The sequence below is a fragment of the Arachis hypogaea genome, chromosome 12 (assembly GCF_003086295.3).
Source record: "Arachis hypogaea cultivar Tifrunner chromosome 12, arahy.Tifrunner.gnm2.J5K5, whole genome shotgun sequence".
Classification (NCBI taxonomy): domain Eukaryota; kingdom Viridiplantae; phylum Streptophyta; class Magnoliopsida; order Fabales; family Fabaceae; genus Arachis; species Arachis hypogaea.
The window spans coordinates 114,885,821-114,904,258 of record NC_092047.1 but is presented as its reverse complement, the minus strand read 5'-3'; the positions used below and the strand labels follow the sequence as shown (position 1 = coordinate 114,904,258).

The window sequence follows — 18,438 nt, the reverse complement described above, 5'->3', positions numbered from 1 at the left end:
TAATATTTGTTCTTTTAACTTCTTCTTTATATATTTTACAGGATATATATTCAAATTTTTATATAAAATAATAATGAAAAATCAAAGAATTGATACATTTTTTAAGAGGAAGGCTAATATTTAAGAAGGAGAACATATAACTTTTACAATATCAACACATGTAGATAGTTCTTCTACTTTAATGAATCACGAAGAAAGTGAGATATAACCTTCAAAAGTTCAAAAAGTTATATCTGATGACTTTAACTTTAACTTTTTGGAACGAGATCTTGAAAAAGGGCTTTAAATTTTGCAGTATCACCCAAACCAGAGAGATGAGGTTAGACGAGTTTATCTTAAGTGAGGTCCATATAAAAAAATATTTTGACAATTATTTTTTATTTGGCCCCCCAAAATTTTGTTTCAAGTTCCGCCACTGATCACCATCATCATCATCTTCTTCTTCTTTTTATTTATCTTTTTTTCTTGTTTTATCTTCTCAAGTTTCTTCTTATTTTACTCTTTTAACAGAAATAAAAACAAAAAAAAAATCAAACAAAGAAAGAAAAAAAATACATAATGGTACAAAATTACTTGAAAGATGATAAACTTACATTCATTCAACTAAAAGAAAGAAAGAAATAAGAAAAAAAGAAGAAAAAAAGTAGCATTAGAGAAAATATTTTTCTGTATTTGCAGCAAATTTGGGTGTAACACAAAAATATTTGGGTGTAACACGAAGATATTTGGGTGTATCATGTTTAAAAATTTTTGGTGTATGTGTTGATAATTTCTGCATAATTCAAAAGTCTTCCTCTTCCTCTTCATCTTCTGCTGCTTCTTCTTCTTCATCTTCTTATTTCATATTCTCATAATTCTTATTGGAAAAAAATTAAACAAAGAAGAAAAAAAAAATACATAATGTTGCAAAATCAATAGAAAGAGAATGAAGAAAAAATACAGCAACAACAACAGTAATAAAAAAACGACAATGAAGATGAAATACGCAAAGAAAAAAGAGAGAAACGCAAAAAAAGAGGAGGAGGAGGAGAAACGCAAAGTGTGCTATAAAAACTATTGAGTAACGCACGTGTTAACACGCTTATATGGATGAGCGTCTATTTTATTGGGTTTAGCCTAATTTATATGACTTATAAATCAAAATAACTTATATGTGTAGCACTTTTATTAATTAAATAATTTTGATTTGTGTGGTTGCAATTAGTTTTAGTTAAACAAGATACGTTTTGCCTAAGTGGGACACTAAAGCTTGCCTATAACCAGAACTAATCCATTTCTTTAAAGCTAAGTCACTAGTTATTATTTGCGAATCTTGTTACTAGAAATTTGATTAATTTAACTTTATCAATAAATAAACGATTTAAAGTGAATTTTAGGTCTTTTATTTAGAGATAAAAAAGGAAACAAAAAGCTATGTTTCAAAACACAAAATTCATATATTTTGTATCTTTTTTTGGAAATTTAATAAAAAAATAATTAATAATAGTCTTTTCATATTATTTTTCTTTTTCTTTTTCTTTTATTTCTTTGCAAAACCGAAACTCAAGTCATTGATTAAAGAGGAGGAAAGATCCAATGCTCCAATTATCTACCATTTATAATTTTATATTAATAATAAGAACTAATAATCCATTTCAACTTTTTTAAGAGCAGTACTTGTCACCCACTAATAATGGTGCCTTCATCTTCTTAGGTTACTTTGTTTTCTTATGATGTACCTTTTTACCATGCTCAATTCACTTCAACGAGCATAAGCAATGTTATAAACATGTCTAATGTCTTTTTGTGGAATTATATATAATATATATATACATTTCTTAATAAACAAGTAAGAGTATATCTTCGACTACGTTTTTAAGAAATTTTGTGTGGAAAGTTTTTTGTTTTTATAAAAATTTTATTATGTTAAAATTTGTAAATTGATATATAAATTTTTATCTCATATTTTTGAGAATTTATTTATTCAAATAAAAATAATAAATTTGGTTAAAATAAAAATTTATATATTTTATTTTTATAAAATTTATAGACGTTAATATAATAAAAATTTTTAAAAAATAAAAATACCTAATAAATTTTTTTAAAGAAAACGATTAAATAATAATGAGTAAATAGTTAAATTGGTCCTCGAAACATTACCCGATCCTCAAATTGGTCCTCGAAAGAATAAATTAATAAAAAATATTTTCCAAAAATTTAAAAATGGTAACGTTATTCCTTCCGTCTTCCTTCTGTTAATTTCGTCAGTAACGCCGTTAAATGTTGCTTATGTGGCCATCAGTGTGTCATCTCAGCATGCCAGGTTGGTGCAGAATGACTGATGACAAGATATGTTTCGCTATTTATATCAAATTAATCCTAGATATGTAAACCCTAATTCCTTCTTCCTGTGAAATGCCATTGTTGCTGCAGCATCAAATTGATTCTGCCTAGGCCGAAATTGTTGTGGAACTACATTATGGGTAGTGTAAGTGGGGGTCGTAGTCGACAACTATCGCAATCACAAGGAAGCAATGCTTCGAGCTCGTCGCTGCGCTGGCGGAGGAAGAACACGGACCAAGTGTGCTTTTGTGGGTTGAAGATAGTGATCAAGAAGTCTGGGACAATAAAGAATCCAAATAGATTGTTCCATGCTTGTCCAAGATACCGGGTGAGTTATGAATATAGTCTTCTTCAAGCTCTTAATTATTTGTGTGGGATTTTGAGATTTTTGTAACTTAATGTTTTGCAGAAGGGCAGCCACTGCAATTACTTTAGGTGGGCTGAGGATGATAAGTATGAAGGATTAGATGGTCCAAAGGGAAATGTTAAAACTGATGCAGAAATGGAGAGTGATGTTGTTGTCTTGAACCATAACCTATCATGGAGAATGATGAGTTTAGAAGCTGAAGTTAGAGCACTTAGGATGCAACTGTATTTTGGATTAATAATTGTGATTGTGGTTTTTATGATTATATGTATGTACTTTAGTGCCAAGTGAAGCAGTTATTGTGAAATTGTGGATGTTGTGAACCTTCTTAGTTTACTGTTATTGTATATGAACAAACTTCTGAGTAAACTTGTTGATATGCCATGTTCATGTTTTGTTACTATTACAAAATTTCTACATGCACTATTTTTCTTGATCATAACATAATTTTAGCAAATCAGAAGAAACAGAATTAAAATGAAGTGAACTAGGATTAGCATAACATAACCAATGGTCTACCAGTTTTCATTGTCTCAAATTAAAATAACAACATTGTTTTAAGATGATAATAACACAAAAGTAGAAGCTGATAGTAAAAAAGGTAAGCTCAAAAAGCCTAACATCAGTTTGTACTAAGGATATTCTTACCTAAAGGGCTATACAAAAAATAGGACTATCCAATATACCACAACTACCACATTGTCTACAAATAGCAAATTTTGGCCCTGACAAAATAACAAATACTAACTGCCCTATATTTCATGTCGTCCTTTCTTCAAGTCATTCCATATCTTTTTTTCTGGGAGTTTTGATATCCGGAGTTTGAACAAATGTCATGAAGCTAGCAAGTTTTTTGGCTATTGCGGAACTACTACCCTTGATGGTTTCAGCAGATACAGCAACTGGTCCTGGAGCAACAGGCTTTGGAGAGGCATTTTCCTTTGCCCTGACCTTGGTGACATGGAGTCTTGGAGGCCTTCATCTAACTCTAGTCTGCAGCAAACACTTTTCATCATTCTCTCAAACAAAACAGATTCTTAATCAATTACAAAGGGTGATATTCAGCAGATACAAGTTACTAATGTTCAATTTCAAACTGAATACAAGATAACCTAAGTAGCAATGGTTGAGGTATGTGATTGTTGTGTCAGTAGAAGCTGAGCATCCTGACTAACAGGAATTTCAGTCTGTTCATCTGGAGCAGCTGACGGTACTGCAGGGAGTGTTTGAATGGACTGAGTGTCAGCTACGCCGTCTGCTTTCGGACCAGGAGCACCTTGTGGTGGTGGCACAACTGCAAGCTGCAATTGCATTAGTCTTGCCTTCTCTTGAGCATCGTCTTGCTTTTTCTTGCTGCAAGTTCTCTTGTTGTAGCCCAACTCTCCACAGTACATGCACCAAATTGGATTATACTTCCTTTTCATCTTTGTCTTTGTACCAGTGGGTCTTTCAGCCTTGTCCTTCATTCTCTTTGTTGTTGGTCTCCCTGGTTTAGGTTTTATTGGTGGTGGAACAGGTGCAGGAGAACCAGTTTTCTCCCATAGTTCTTGTCCCTTAACGGGATTCACATTGTATTGGTACGTTCTTCTGTACGCCTCTATTGTCAACCATTCATGGCAATACTCCTCATGCCTCTTATCATTTTTTTCTTGAATGGCCGATATTGCGTGCATACAAGACATTCCTATAAATTTCACGAAAACAAATTTCATTCAGTGAAGTATGAAATATGGTATCTATATACAACTTGAAATGAGTTAGGAGTTGAACCTGTCAATTGCCAAAATCTACAGGAGCAAGTATGGTTACCCAAGTCTACCACCATATTAGTTGGCCATCCTTGAACTTCGTACAAGACCTCTTTGGCATCACCGTACCAGCGGGGAGCCCAATTTCTGGATAACTTAATCAGAGATTCAAGCCTACTTTGTTGAACTGGAGTAAGGATTCCTTGATAATTCATTAGCTTCAGTCTGTTAACAGTCATGCTTTTCATAACTATTCTTTGCACCTCCTCTGCCAGGCTCAGAATAGGCTTTCCTCTTTCATGCTTGGTCTTTGCATTGAAGGATTCACAAGCGTTGTTACATATGTTGTCTACCTTTGGCTCTTCACTGAAATGGACTTTTGTCCAGGCTTCCTTCGGCCACTTGGCTAAATAGTCCCAAGCTTGTTGATTAATCCTCTTGATTCTAGTCATATTCCTTTCAAACTCAACTAGAGTCCTTGATCTTGCACACTCCCATACCAAGTCTTTAAGCTCGATGCTGCCCCACTGTTTAGAGAAGTTCCGCCACAAATGCCAAACACAAAATCTGTGTGGAACTGATGGAAGGAGTTCTTTCATAGCAGGTATTAACCCTTGCACCAACAATGAATCCTGAAAAGATATTTAGTCAGTTAAGTCCTTAAAAGAATCATCATTAAATCAAAATGGTCCTTAAAAATTAAATCGCGAGTCAAATTAGTTCTCACCTTTTGCATGTCTGAGATGAAACACAAAGTTCTTTGCTTCGTAGTCTCCCAGGTCTGAGAGGAGCAGCTCCAGAAACCATTTTCAGTTGTCTTTATTCTCCACATCCACAATAGCATATGCAATCACAAAAATGTGATTATTTGCATCTTGTCTACATGCAGTGAGAAGTTGTCCTCCATGTAAGGTTTTCAGAAATGCTCCATCTAATCCTATTAATGGCCTACACCCTGCCTTGAAACCCTTCTTACAAGCATCAAGACAGACATAAAATCTCTTGAATTGAGGTGAATTATCAGTAATGGGAATGACACCCACCTGAACAGTGGAACCTGGATTGGCAGTAAGTAATTCATGTGCATAATCCCATATCAACCCATACTGTGCAATCTCATCCCCTTCAACTATCTTCCTAGCTTTCTTAAAAGCTCTGGTAATGCATAAACTATTCAGCTTCACATTGCACTTCCTAACAAACCACTCATACACCTCCCTATGCTTCATTTTAGGGTGCTTCCTACGTTTTGGATGTAACTTATTCACAGTCCATTCCTGAGTTACAGCTCTATTTTTTTGCTTTCTTGCGCAAATGTGATTGTCAACTAGTGTTTTTATCTGCCATGAACCATCACTTGGGTTGTGTGCACAGTATACTACCCAAGGATAGTCTTCACTCTTACAAACAGTCCTCACTCTAACTTTGTCATTCTTAAAGAACCTTATATTCCTACCCCATTAAATAGTATAATCTCTAGTGGCAGCCATAAAATGTTTCTTGGACTTAAAAACCATGCTTACCTCAAATTTTAGATCACCAAATTTGGCCTTGTCATTACTGTGGATGCACAGCTAGACCTTCGTCATCAGAGTCTAACTCTTGATCAGAATATTCTGACTTTCATTCATCTCCATCTGATGATTCTTCATACAATAAATCATCATCTGAATCTGAAATTACATCAACTCACCACAAAATTGTAATACAAGCAAATAATTCACATAGATCTATAAAACAAGCAATTTGAATAACTCATAAACAATTAAATAAACAATACCTGCATCAGAGTATTCATCAGATTCGATATTCTTGTAGCTGGAGTCATCAGTGTCAATAGCTTTGTCTCTTACTCTGTCAGCAGCAGGCCTATGTTTCTCTCTATGATCTACTTTCTTGGCCTTAGAAGACTGTCCTCCATCAACTCCATTGTCACTGTCACTACTGTATATAGAATCTCTTACAACTTTTGGAGGCTTGTACAAACTGTCTTCAGCACTCTCATATGAATCATGAGAGTCATTATCATTATTAACTGGAGTTGCCTTAACTTACCTTCCAGATCTTGTTTTGGTTGTATCTTTTACCTTCTTATTGATCTTATCGGTTGATGTAGGCTTGGCAGAAACTTTAGCAGCCTGGGATTTAGTCCAAGACTTGGGCTGATGGATGGATTTTTTTATGGACTTAGATGTGGGTTGAGGAGTGAGCTTCTGTGTGGGCTGAGGTGTGGGCTGCTGTGTTGGCTTAGGTGTGGGCTGAAAAGTTGGCTCAAGTGTGGGCTTAGGTATAGGTTGAGGAGAGGATAACTTGGTGTGCTGAGATTTGTTCCTTTTTGGCTGAGGTAATTTTTTTGTGGTCTTACAATAAGGTTGAGACATTGCTTCATTGTGGTCCTTATTCAGTTTCTCTGGGGGTTCAGAGATGGTTGACAACTGCAGTACATCATCACCATCCTCGTTCATGCAGTCAACCACGTGTGGCTTAAACACTACATGCTCAAAATAGATGTATATGAGATGATGATTTCTCCTGCAGTCCTTAATTAACCAATGCCAACAAATCAGCATCATTTTCTAGCCTCCTCAAGCCATTATCCAGAAGTCTTCCAGGAACTTTCCACAAGCAATTGTTTATCTCAGCATATCCCAATTCTTTATAGTATCCCTTCACAAAAAACACGTCTAGAGTGTCTGCTTCTACACCCATTAATACTTCAGTATTATCTGATTCATAAAATAAATATCCTGATTCATCTGTTTTAAACTTCCCACCATGGTGAAATACAAAGGTCATAGAGGGACCTTCCATCTGTAACCAAAACAGCAACACACTCAACTATTGGAAATTTTTTTCATAAACAAGCAAAGCAGATTCAACATCAACTACCAAAATGAAAATAAAACACACACATGCAGCTATACAGAGCGCAAACATTGTTCTTAACTCTCGAAAAACAAAGTCATTCATGGATCACCACGAAAGCCCTAAGCCTGAACATATTTTTTCAAACCCTAACATTGCAAACAGTAATAATGAATTTCTAACAATCATAGAAGCACATTCATCAGGAGATAAAACCACACTCAATCTCAGAAAATAACAAAAAAAAGGTAACATGCCTCTCACGCAAGGCGATGGTGTGCCATTTTCAGTTGACCAAGGTTGTCGCAAACCGATCACCTTCAACTCCAACACAATGTCGTCGTCGGTCTAGGCTGATAGTCACCGTTCAATGCTTCGTCTTTGTGGAGGTGAGAACCTAAGATGAGGGAATTACAGAGATGTTTTGTTTTCAGAAGAAAGATGTAATTAGAGACATGTAACGAAATAGGGATAGAAAATGAAGCGTTGTAAGGGATGAGCACATAAAACGACGTCATTTAAACTTTGGCTGACGTGTCACATTAACGGCCAGCTAAACAGATGTTCACGTCGTTAGTCAAATAATAGACGGAAGAACTAACGTTACCATTTTTAAATTTTTGAGGGATATTTTTTATTAATTTATTTTTTTGAAAACCAATTTGGAGATTGAATAATCTTTCGGATACTAATTTAACTATTTACTCAAATAATAATAGAGGTGTGTGTCATGTCATGTGTGAAGTGTGGTGTGTGTATAATTTTAGGGGTATATATTTACGGTATTAACCCTACGGAAGCATCTTATTCTTGGCATGTGCTGAATGAATGGAAATGGACCCAATTGCCCACGTGTAAAACGCACATAATTTGACTTTTCTAATTTCAGCATACCTAATAAGACTAGACAATACCATACTTCCAGAAGATAATTTAATTTTCAAATGTTATTCACTAAATATTTTTTAATAAAAATTTATTTACATAATTTTCTTGATTTTTTTTATATCTTATTTTTATGATATAAAATATTTTTTGTTGTCTCTTTTATACATTATTAATTATTTTTAATATTCAAAATAAAAGTTCTCAAAAAATATATCTAAAAAATAATATATATATATATATATATATATATAACATTTATTTTTAGAATACGTTATAACATATATTCTTTGATTTAATTTATGCTTATAAAAAAATCAAAATGATAATTATTATTAATAACTTTTAAGCAAAATTTTTATCTATACGACAATAAACACAAGACTTAGCAAATATTACATAAAGAAATTAAAGTTTTCAACCACTACAATATAATATATTAAAATTAAATTCATTTTAACATTGATATATATATAATCCTAGAGCTAGCTACTTGACATGCATGAGGTAGTTCATTACTTGTAGTTGTAGATGTACCTTTCTTCCCCCTTCATTGTTCTTCAATTTCTTCTTTCCTTTGCTTAGTGATGTTCTACATTAAAAAGGATAAGGGAGAACAATAAAAAAAAAAATTTGTGTGTATTTAAATTATATAAAATAATATAATATAAAAATATATTTATAAATATTAAAAAAATTAAAATAATAAAAATATAATATTTTATAATAAATATTTTGATATGTTAAATAATTTTAATAAATATTAATTAATTATAATATAATATAATATTCTATTATTGTAGGCTCCAATGATGATTTGAAATAAATGAAAATAGGTCAAAAGACTCAACTCACAAGAGAGTCCAAAGTATTTTTCATTTTTTCTATATGCCGGCTACACTAGTTTTGTGTAACACGTAATTAACTTTGTTTATCCAAATTTATTTTGTCAAACACGGAATTAATGGTAAATCAACATGTTTAATTTATATACTAGGGACTAAGCATATTGTTTTAGAAAATAATGCGTAGGAAAAACTTCAATGTTTATCTTACAATTTTCAGAAAGCAAAACCATGTGCACTTTTCTCCATAAGTTTAATGTGCTAAAAAAAAAAATCCGTAATTTAATTTTTAAGTAATTTTGTTTGAAGACCAAAAGATTCTAACAGAAATTAAATAAGGTGAAGCGGCTAAAATAACTAAACTTCAAGGATTTGTTTTGCTCACTTTTTAGGTTAAAATCTTATATTAAATGTACTAACATTAAGTTGAAGGGGACTTTTTTATTTTTTATTTTTTTTTGCTTGTTAAAAACTTAAAATGCTTAATTAATTTTGTTATTTAACTTGTTTATTTATTGAATCTCCATATGTTAGTTTCTTTTTTTTTTTCAGTTTTATAATTATTAAAAGCTCAACTCCTCCAAGTGTTAGTTGGATGCGTTTAAGTGTTTAACTAGATTAAAGAACAGTAAATTAACTAAATCCCATTTCAAACGAAAACCTTGATTATAGGAATAATTTGCTACCTAAGGCATGGACATATAAACGATTGTGCTCAACTACCATTCAATAAAAGCAAGATTAAATTTTAGATAATTATTTAAATAATAAATACTAAGGTGATAATACATTATTTTATATTTGCATACATTTTCTAGCAACAACATATTACAATTAATTTTTTTTAAATAAAAAATTATGTCTAATATTACATAAGAAACCGGTGAATTCATTTAAAAAAAAAAAAAAACTTAAGGGATAACCATAGTAGCACACCCAACTAAATTGAAAAACTAATAATAGAAATAAAACTAAATTACCTATATATTAAAATTAGCTACTAAAATTTATTATTAATATAAAATATATATTAAAATATAAATACACATTAAAAATAAATTATATCATATATATATTTATATATAAATATATTAATAATTAATTTTAATAATTAATTTTAATGTATAAATAATATTTTTAATAAAAAGTAACCTTTTTTGCCATCAATTTTTTTTTCTTCTTTCTTATTTGAAGCATGGGGAACTTTGTCACGTTGTCACCTGATAGAAAATGAACTTGATTTAGTAAATAAATTAAGGCTTCTAGAAATATTAGGATCATGATTATATCACATATATAATATAATATTCCCCTCTTCTTTTCCAAGACCCAACAAAAAACAAATTTCAAATTTTTAATCAGTAGATAATCAATAATATTTAAAAATATATTTTTTCTAAAAAAAAAAAAAAATCTAAAACAGATGATGAATAATACATAAAGGGATTAGCAAGATAATGAGATAAGGGTGAATGAAATAGAAAATGTTCTAGAAGAGCGCGTGTATGCAAAATTCAAATTCCTATTGGCTACTACTATATTTGCAATTGGGCATGCACTAATTGCCACCACCCTTCTAGAAGCTTTTCTCAACTTCGTTCATCAGTAACAATAATGAGAGAGAGAAGGCAGAGTCACATTATACAAGTTTTGAAAAGATTTCATCATAGTCTTTGTCACCAAAAGTGTCTAACAAGTGTGGTCCCACGTTTTCTAATTCTAATAATATATTATTATGGTTTTCGAAACCTTTTATTTTCTTTATTAGTTATATGTTTATGCCAACGTTGTTGCGGTGTTCATTTTCATTGTTCATATTGAAAGTTGTTCATATCATATCATTCATTCTCTTATTATGGATGTGAAGGGTAATAATGTCACTCCAGATTTTTCTTCTTACATTCTCTTTGAGGCCAGTGGTGATTCTGAAGAAGCTGATTTTGATCACAACAAAATGGTTTGTGAGATTTCAAGGGTAGGTAGTTATGTTCATCATGGTCATGAAGATTATGATGATGATGATGATGCTCTATCTTGCAGCTATGATAGATCTGATTATGATGATGATACATGTAATGTTGCTGAGGTCAATTGGGATGATGATGATGATGATGATGGGAAGAAGAAAGAAGAAGATGTTGTTTTTGGAACATCATATTGTGATGAAGAAGATGAGGTTTTGCAAGAACAGCATCCAACAAGGTCATTTGTGTCATTTGCTTCAAATCAAGAATCTTTGGATGAAATGGAAAAGAATAGGTTGTTCTGGGAAGCATGCTTGGCATCTTGATTTCTTTTCTTCAGATCTATTTTTGGTTTCAAGTTTTCTTATCTATTCTGGGTTCCTTTTTTTTTGTTCCTTTTTTTTTTTCCTCTTTTATTTCTCATTATGAAAATTTCTTATATTTTTCTTTTGGCTGACACAGATAAAAGAAAATGAATCAAATAGCTTAGAAGAGAAAAAAAAAAAGAAAAAGAAAAAAGAAAGAACTCAATGTAAATTTTAGAAACTTAGGCAGCTAATTAATGAATTTAAATGTAAATATGTAATTTCTCTGCAAATGGTTACATGAATGCTATTATTATTTATTACAATGAATGTTTGTTCACAATTACTATTTGTTTCATTTTAATTTTTATATGATTTTATTTAATTATAGGGATGGAGACAGCAGGTTGAAGCTGGAAACTATTCTCACTTGTAATATTCTAAATTCTAATTTTTGATGAATTTCTTGAGCTTACAAGTATGAATTTGATGAATTCTTTGAAAGCATTTATTTATAAAGGAAAAATGTTAAAAATGAATACTCATTTAAAAACAACGGAAAGAGTATAATGTTAAGACTTAAGAACATTAATTAAAGTTGGTCAAGTTCCAACTTACTTTTCCCAAAAAGTGTAAACTAAAGTTTATAATCTCAGAATATTAGCTGAGCTCGTCCATTTAATTTTTAATTTCTTTATCTATTAATCATAAAAGATTACGATAAAAAGATTATTTAAAAAAACATATTATTTTTTCAAAATCAAACTACGTCTAAAAATGAACTATATTACATGTACATCAAAATCAGTTACTAATATAAAATACATGTTAAAATATAAATACACGTTGAAAATAAATTAAACCACATATGAATTTCTACGTGTACAATAAAATATGCTACCAAAATCAGCGACCAATATACATGTTGAAATACAAATACACATTGAAAATAAATTAAACCACATATTACACAAATACATTAAAAGCTAATTTTAGTGTACCAATAGTATTTTTAAACATAAATAATTTTAACTTGAAAACCTAACCCATCACAACTAAACCATCTCTAACCATAAATCTAACCTGGTTATAAGAATTATTTTGGTTATGTTTTTGGTTTAGGCGTTTAGCACTCTCAACTAGATCCAATACACCTCTTGGGACTTGGGGGTATAATTGTGTCACGGGATATTCAACCAAGATCATATTCCACCAAATTCGAAAAAAATCTGGTGCAAATTCCTCTTATATCCCGTCGAAGATTTACCATATTCCCATTGTGAATGAAATATGAAATCCATCAAATATTGATCATACACAGGAAACATAGAAATTAGCAAGCATCATCTTAGACCTACATCATTATGCCTATTTCCATGGAATTCATCAATCTTACAACTTTTCACAGAAGTGAAATTTGTCATGGTTAGAGTTGTCTAGTACTTTTTGAACATACAGAACAAGGTCAAATTCAGCCTAAGCTGAACACAGTAACCTTCCAACAATCCACAACAAGCCATACAGTTCCTACTTCATGTATTAAAATTTACACAAACAAAACCTGCTTGTTGAGACAAAATATGAAACAAGGAACTTAGAAAAGAGAATGTTTCGTATACTCATTCTGTCTCATACACTAAGCTAACACACCTCTCTTTTCTATTACATGGGAGGAAGGTGTGTGGCCATTGAATGTGGGAGGCAAATGTGAATATACATGACATGTCTCTTGAAAAAACCTACTGAAATGAAATCCAGTTTTTCAACTAGATGCAAGCAGCGGCGGAGCAGAATCGGAAAACTTATCAATCATCTTCACGTCATTGGTTCCTGTACATTCTATTGACGGGCTGCTTTTTTCAATGTTTGAGCTCACGGCAGCCACCCTTGTCCTCAACCTTTCTCCATCAATGGAACTCAAGCTGGAATTTATGGTTCCGTCGGCAATTGATGCAATGGATTTGATGCTAAAACCTGAGCAACAACTTATAGGGTTAATGTACTCTTGCAAATAGCCTGAAGGTTCTTGTTGTGAGAACCCTTTTGTGTTATCATCATCCAACTGCTTCAAGAAGCATTCTTCAATCTCGCTTAAAGATTCAGCCTCCCTTTCTTCCTCCCCTTCACTGCTATGGCTATAGTGAGGGTGATGATCGTTATAATCCGACTTAGTCCCTCTCAATTCACCACTGGTGTCTGTTTCTCGCTGACTGTCATATTCTTCCTCGGACTGGTGATTCGATGAGCGAAATGACATGGGAGAATATCCGGTTGTGGTTTCTTCACGTTCTCTTAGATTCTTCATTATCAGTGTCTTGAGCAAGTTCATCACTTGAACCGCATGCATCAGGGCAGTTAGAGGATCAGACATCTGTTCCAAGAAACAAAATATAAAATATGAACACAATTAGACTAATGCTGTCCAAAGTTATTCAATAATGATATTCAACACCTTGTAAGATAATCAAACTTGTAAAGATTTGAGCAATGTTAACAACATCAAAGAACTTGTGTAACCTCACTAGTATGCAAATTGTTTGATATTGAAAACTACGTAATGACGGCAGATTATTTTGCTTCTAATTCAACAAAACTACATAGCATGTTAATATATTATCATCATCCAAAACATGAAGTAGCATACCTGAGTCATGTTTGGGGCAAAAACCATTGCAATATTTCTAGCATTCATTTTGTTACACTCCTCCTCTTCCACAACATCAGCCATGAGATCAATAGCCCAGCTGAGCAATGCAGACTCCGTTGGCTTTAGCTGCTTCACGAGCTCAACGGACTCTTCTTCCGTGTTGCACTGAAGAACTTGCTCTGGTGAGAGTCCATCTAGTATCCCCGAAGGAAGCTCCCGGAACCAGGCTTTAATTAGCCCGGCCAAGCAATGGACATCGATGTTGTCCGGCACAATGCCTCTGTTTAACTGATCCCTCACATGCTCCTCTTGACTATTTTCCGGATTTATCCGAAATATACCTTCAGCCTGAAAATTCATTGAGAATACAAGTAAAAAAAGTTAACCTTAAACTGAATGTTTTAAAAAATCTGGTCCAAATTGCAAAATATATTGCATTGATTTCAAATTTCAATACCTTTAAGCCTCCTTGTGAGTATAAACGGTCCTGCATTAGCAATAGAATAGTGGGGACACTGTTTCCTTTGGAATCATAAGAACACTGCATAGATTCTGCTGAGACCCCAAACACACTCACACTGCAAGCATAGGTTGCAGCAAATCACAGCTTAGAATGTTGCAGTGAACATTGGTAAACACGAAAACACAATAGACAATGTCTAGAGAAAAACACCTCTTTATTTATTTTTTTACTTTCAAAATAGGATTGAATTAATGAATTTTGAAAAAGTAATGGCAAATTCAAGAAACTATAAATAAGATTGAACAGTATATTACATAATTCAATGAATTTGTAGAATGCATTATACTTTCCAGTCTCAGGAGGACCTCATTTCAAATGAACAATGGTGTTTTCATTTTCTGAATTTATACATAACCCTAGGAAAACCATGCAATCGACATTCGGATTTTTTTTTCTAGCTTACTTTTTACTTTACACTAAGAAAATATATAATTTTTTTATTAATAAATGGTAATTAGGCTTCATCACCTGTATATAACTTAATTCTGCATCCTCTATTTTTATATAAAATAAAGAAAAATAATTTTCTTCCAGCCACTAGAAGAACCTTGAAATTAAAATGAGCAGCTCCAATGCTTTTTTCAAATTCAGCTAGAACCATGGCTTTCAAAAGAGCCTTATCCTTTAAATTCTTTCTCTTCCAAACGACATACCCATCAATATTCAAAAGCAAAAAGCACAATTTTCCTTTAGCATAAAACCTTAAACCCCAAGTTGAGGTGCAACAAAAATAACAAAGGTACATTTGAAACATAAAATTCATCTAGAGATACAACAAAACAATGACTAATTTTCCTTTTTCTAATTTTATAAAAATTTTAAGCTATAATAAATACACACAAAGTTTCCAGTTTTGTTTCAAACAAAAGAAATTGAAGTACCTAGCATTTGAAATTTCAATCAAACAAAGCAAAGCCCTTAAAATTAAATAAAGTAAAAATCAGAAGAACTGTTAATTATTTAAAAAAAAAAGTAAAATAAAATGTTTACCTAGCACTGGGAACGCGACCGGGGATCTCAACTTGGAACTCAAGAGGGAGACCGAGGAAGCCATTGAATCGATCAAACGTTACATGTGTGATGTGCTGGACGTCTGTCGGCCATCCGATCTCCATCTGGTGATTATGATGGACAGTGGAGATCACTTCTTCTGATGGTCTGTCTACTCTGCAAGCCACCATAGATTTTCTCAGCGCCGCTATCAATAACGCCACTAGTGACAGCTGTCTCTGCTCTTCTTCTTCCGCCGCCGTAGCATCAGGTCTCGCTCTCTTCCCTCCTCCACCGCATCCGCCGCCTCTCGTTACCATCACTAACCCCGGCATTTCTCTCTCTCTCTCTCTCTCTCTTCTGAGTTGTGAGTAGTGGTTAGTTAATGAATGTGGATTTGTTGGGTTGCATTGATTTCTTATTTGTTGATAGTAATGAATGAAGCTTTTGTTTTTTTGTTTTGAAGGCTTTCAATTCAATTCAAACGGCCACTCCCATTTTCAAATTTCTTCTCTCTCTCTCTCTCATGAAATGTCACTTTATCTTGATGCCGAGCTTTCCATTTTCGGTCTCCGATGTTGAGCTTAATTACCACATTTGCCACTCCCTTAACCCCTTCCATCAGGCTTACTACTTGTACTCTAGTACTTACATTAGAGGTATTTTTCATTTTGTATTTACATAAATAAATTATTTTTTAAATTGATCATTTAAATATTTTTTTAAATTAAATTCGTTCTTAAAAAATTTAGGTTGGTCACATTAATTTTTTTTGTTATTTTCATCGTCAATGACATTAAGATTTGTTAAAGTAAATTTAAAATAAAAAGATCTTGATAATTTTATGTCTCCAACTTATTTTCTACAAATTTTTTAAGTAAAAAAGAATAAAATATTAGTCTACTTATCATTCCTGATTTTTTTTTTTTGGTGACTGAAATAAATTAAACAAAGAAAAACAAAGGAAACAAAACAAGGAACTGCTTAAATAGAGGGACAGTCCCGTTTAAGACTACTCTTAAACTCCTCCCAAGGTGAAAGAAGCTCCACATGCGAAAGTTGTAACTTCATCGCCATCTTTGCCATAGTATCTGCCACCGTGTTTGCATCTCTCATAATCAAACGAAAGTCAACACGCCAATTCCAATGCATGATATCTCTTATTTTGAGCACCAGTGGATCAATAAACCCAGAACCATCTTGAGTAACAAGATTAAATGCTGCCACACAATCCGTCTCACAAATAACATCTCGTTGACCCACATCCCAAGCTAAGAGATATCCTCTCCAAATAGCAAACAATTCTCCTTGAAGAATACTATTACTCTCAATCATTCCCAAACACCCCCTTTGCCAGCTCCCATTACAATCTCTAATAACACAAGCAAAACCAACACTATCACCCGAACCAAAATAACTAGCATCACAATTAATCTTAAAAGTACCAATGGATGGGGGATTCCAAAAACCATTTAGAGTAGAGGGAAGGGACATACGTTGTAATTCAAAAATATTTCTAAGCTCCTTTTCTGAAGTTAATGCCAGACAAATGACTTTTTCCGGAGGCCAAGTTTCATGGGGATTAAAGATGTCGTTATTCCTTGCTCGCCATATCCACCAAAGTCCCGAAAAGAACTTGAACGGGTGCTCTCTGCTATGATACAAGAACCAGTTCTTTAAATCCAAAGGATGACAAGGAATATCCAACCTTTGCCAGACAAGCTGAGCTTTTGGACAATCCCGAATACAATGTATAACCGATTCCTGGCTAGAAAGACATCTTGGACACCTATCCGATGACGACATCCCTCTTCTAAAGCGAAAACTTGCAGTAGGAAGAGCCTCCTTAAGACACAACCAAGCCAAAAACTTATGCTTTTCCGGAACAAGCTGACGCCAAAGCCAAAGCCAATTCTCCCTCTCCTCCCAACCAAACAGCTGCTTACACAACCACAAGTAACCATTGCGTGAGTCATAGACTTTGGCAGCAGACCCACTCCAATACCAACCCACTTCCGGACCTGCTTGTTCATCTGGATTGTAAGAGAGAATATTATCTTTCAGATTTTGAGATAAAGGAGAATAAAGAGTATCCAAATGCCACCTACCAACCGACCAAATATCCTGTATCCGGAGATTCGAATCAGAAATGTGGACATAATCCATCTCATTAGATAACCGTCCTTCTCTCCTCCAGCTAGAAAACCAAAAATTCTGGTTCAAATCTCCAATACACCAAGCAAACCCATCCTTCAACACTTTCCAAGCCTTGCAAAGACACCTCCAAATGGGAGAGTCCTTGTTCTTAGGATAACTAAAACAGTCATATAGAGATGATCGGTATTTGGCATCCAATAATTGGACCCATAGCTTGTTTGGCTGCTGGAAAAAAGTCCAAACTAGCTTCCCAAGAAGAGCAATATTTACACAATAAGGATCTCTAATCCCCAAACCTCCATATTTTTTTGGAGTAACCAGTACCTTCCAACTAACAAGATTCAATCCTCTTCCATCAACTTGTCCTTTCCAAAGAAAATTCCTCATCATAGACTCCAATTTACTAATGATTCCTTTGGGAAAAATAGAGACCTGCATCTGGTACGTGGGAATAGCAGCGGCAACAGAATTAACCAAGCAGAGTCTACCAGCCCGATTGAGTAAACTCCCTTTCCAGCTTGCTAGCCTACTCCGAATCTTATCCAGGACACCATTGAAAGCTGAACGAGTCACTCTAGAATGGCTAAGGGTAACTCCAAGATACTTGCCCAAATCCTGGACAAATCTGATAGAGGATACCCCAGTGAAAACCTCTTTCCTTGTTGCAGAGACATTCTTGGAGCAAAGCGCTTTAGACTTCTCCACATTAATCTTCATCCCAGATGCTTTGCAAAAAGTCTCTAAAACCAACATCACATTTTGCACTTGTCTTTTTGTAGCTTTACAGAATAGAAGCAAGTCATCCGCAAACATTAAATGG

General features: G+C 33.3%; 3 protein-coding genes across 4 annotated transcripts; 1 reads left to right on the top strand and 2 right to left on the bottom strand.

Moving 5' to 3' along the window:
- Positions 1-3,801: 3,801 nt before the first annotated feature.
- On the bottom strand, positions 3,802-5,173 carry LOC140176887 (uncharacterized). Its single transcript, XM_072208447.1, has 3 exons — positions 5,165-5,173; positions 4,499-5,069; positions 3,802-4,373 (listed from the first exon to the last, which is right to left on the bottom strand). The coding sequence occupies exons 1-3, from the start codon at positions 5,171-5,173 to the stop codon at positions 3,802-3,804; spliced, it is 1,152 nt and encodes a 383-aa protein (XP_072064548.1).
- A 5,534-nt stretch (positions 5,174-10,707) lies between these two features.
- On the top strand, positions 10,708-11,627 carry LOC112728479 (uncharacterized). Of its 2 annotated transcripts, XM_072209851.1 has the most exons (2): positions 10,708-10,989; positions 11,073-11,627. In XM_072209851.1, exons 1-2 carry the CDS (start codon positions 10,907-10,909, stop codon positions 11,320-11,322), a joined length of 333 nt encoding a protein of 110 aa, XP_072065952.1. In that variant the 5' UTR covers positions 10,708-10,906; the 3' UTR covers positions 11,323-11,627. The 2 variants fall into 2 exon arrangements, with proteins under 2 accessions (XP_072065952.1, XP_025634402.1); XM_025778617.3 differs by having other exon boundaries at positions 10,714-11,627.
- A 1,022-nt stretch (positions 11,628-12,649) lies between these two features.
- On the bottom strand, positions 12,650-15,977 carry LOC112728478 (rho GTPase-activating protein 2). Its single transcript, XM_025778616.3, has 4 exons — positions 15,462-15,977; positions 14,406-14,526; positions 13,946-14,296; positions 12,650-13,672 (listed from the first exon to the last, which is right to left on the bottom strand). Exons 1-4 carry the CDS (start codon positions 15,794-15,796, stop codon positions 13,064-13,066), a joined length of 1,416 nt encoding a protein of 471 aa, XP_025634401.1. The 5' UTR covers positions 15,797-15,977; the 3' UTR covers positions 12,650-13,063.
- Positions 15,978-18,438: the final 2,461 nt, after the last annotated feature.

What these genes read in the sequence shown, in the direction of transcription:
- LOC112728478 (XM_025778616.3), bottom strand. Translation starts at nt 15,796, where the DNA reads ATGCCGGGGTTAGTGATGGTAACGAGAGGCGGCGGATGCGGTGGAGGA. An exon ending in ACTCACAAGGAGGCTTAAAG is followed by an intron (nt 14,297 to 14,405) that starts GTATTGAAATTT and finishes ATGAATTTTCAG; the next exon opens with GCTGAAGGTATATTTCGGAT. An exon ending in TTGCCCCAAACATGACTCAG is followed by an intron (nt 13,673 to 13,945) that starts GTATGCTACTTC and finishes TTCTTGGAACAG; the next exon opens with ATGTCTGATCCTCTAACTGC.
- LOC140176887 (XM_072208447.1), bottom strand. An exon ending in TAATATGGTGGTAGACTTGG is followed by an intron (nt 4,374 to 4,498) that starts GTAACCATACTT and finishes TGAAATTTATAG; the next exon opens with GAATGTCTTGTATGCACGCA.
- LOC112728479 (XM_025778617.3), top strand. Translation starts at nt 10,888, where the DNA reads ATGGATGTGAAGGGTAATAATGTCACTCCAGATTTTTCTTCTTACATT.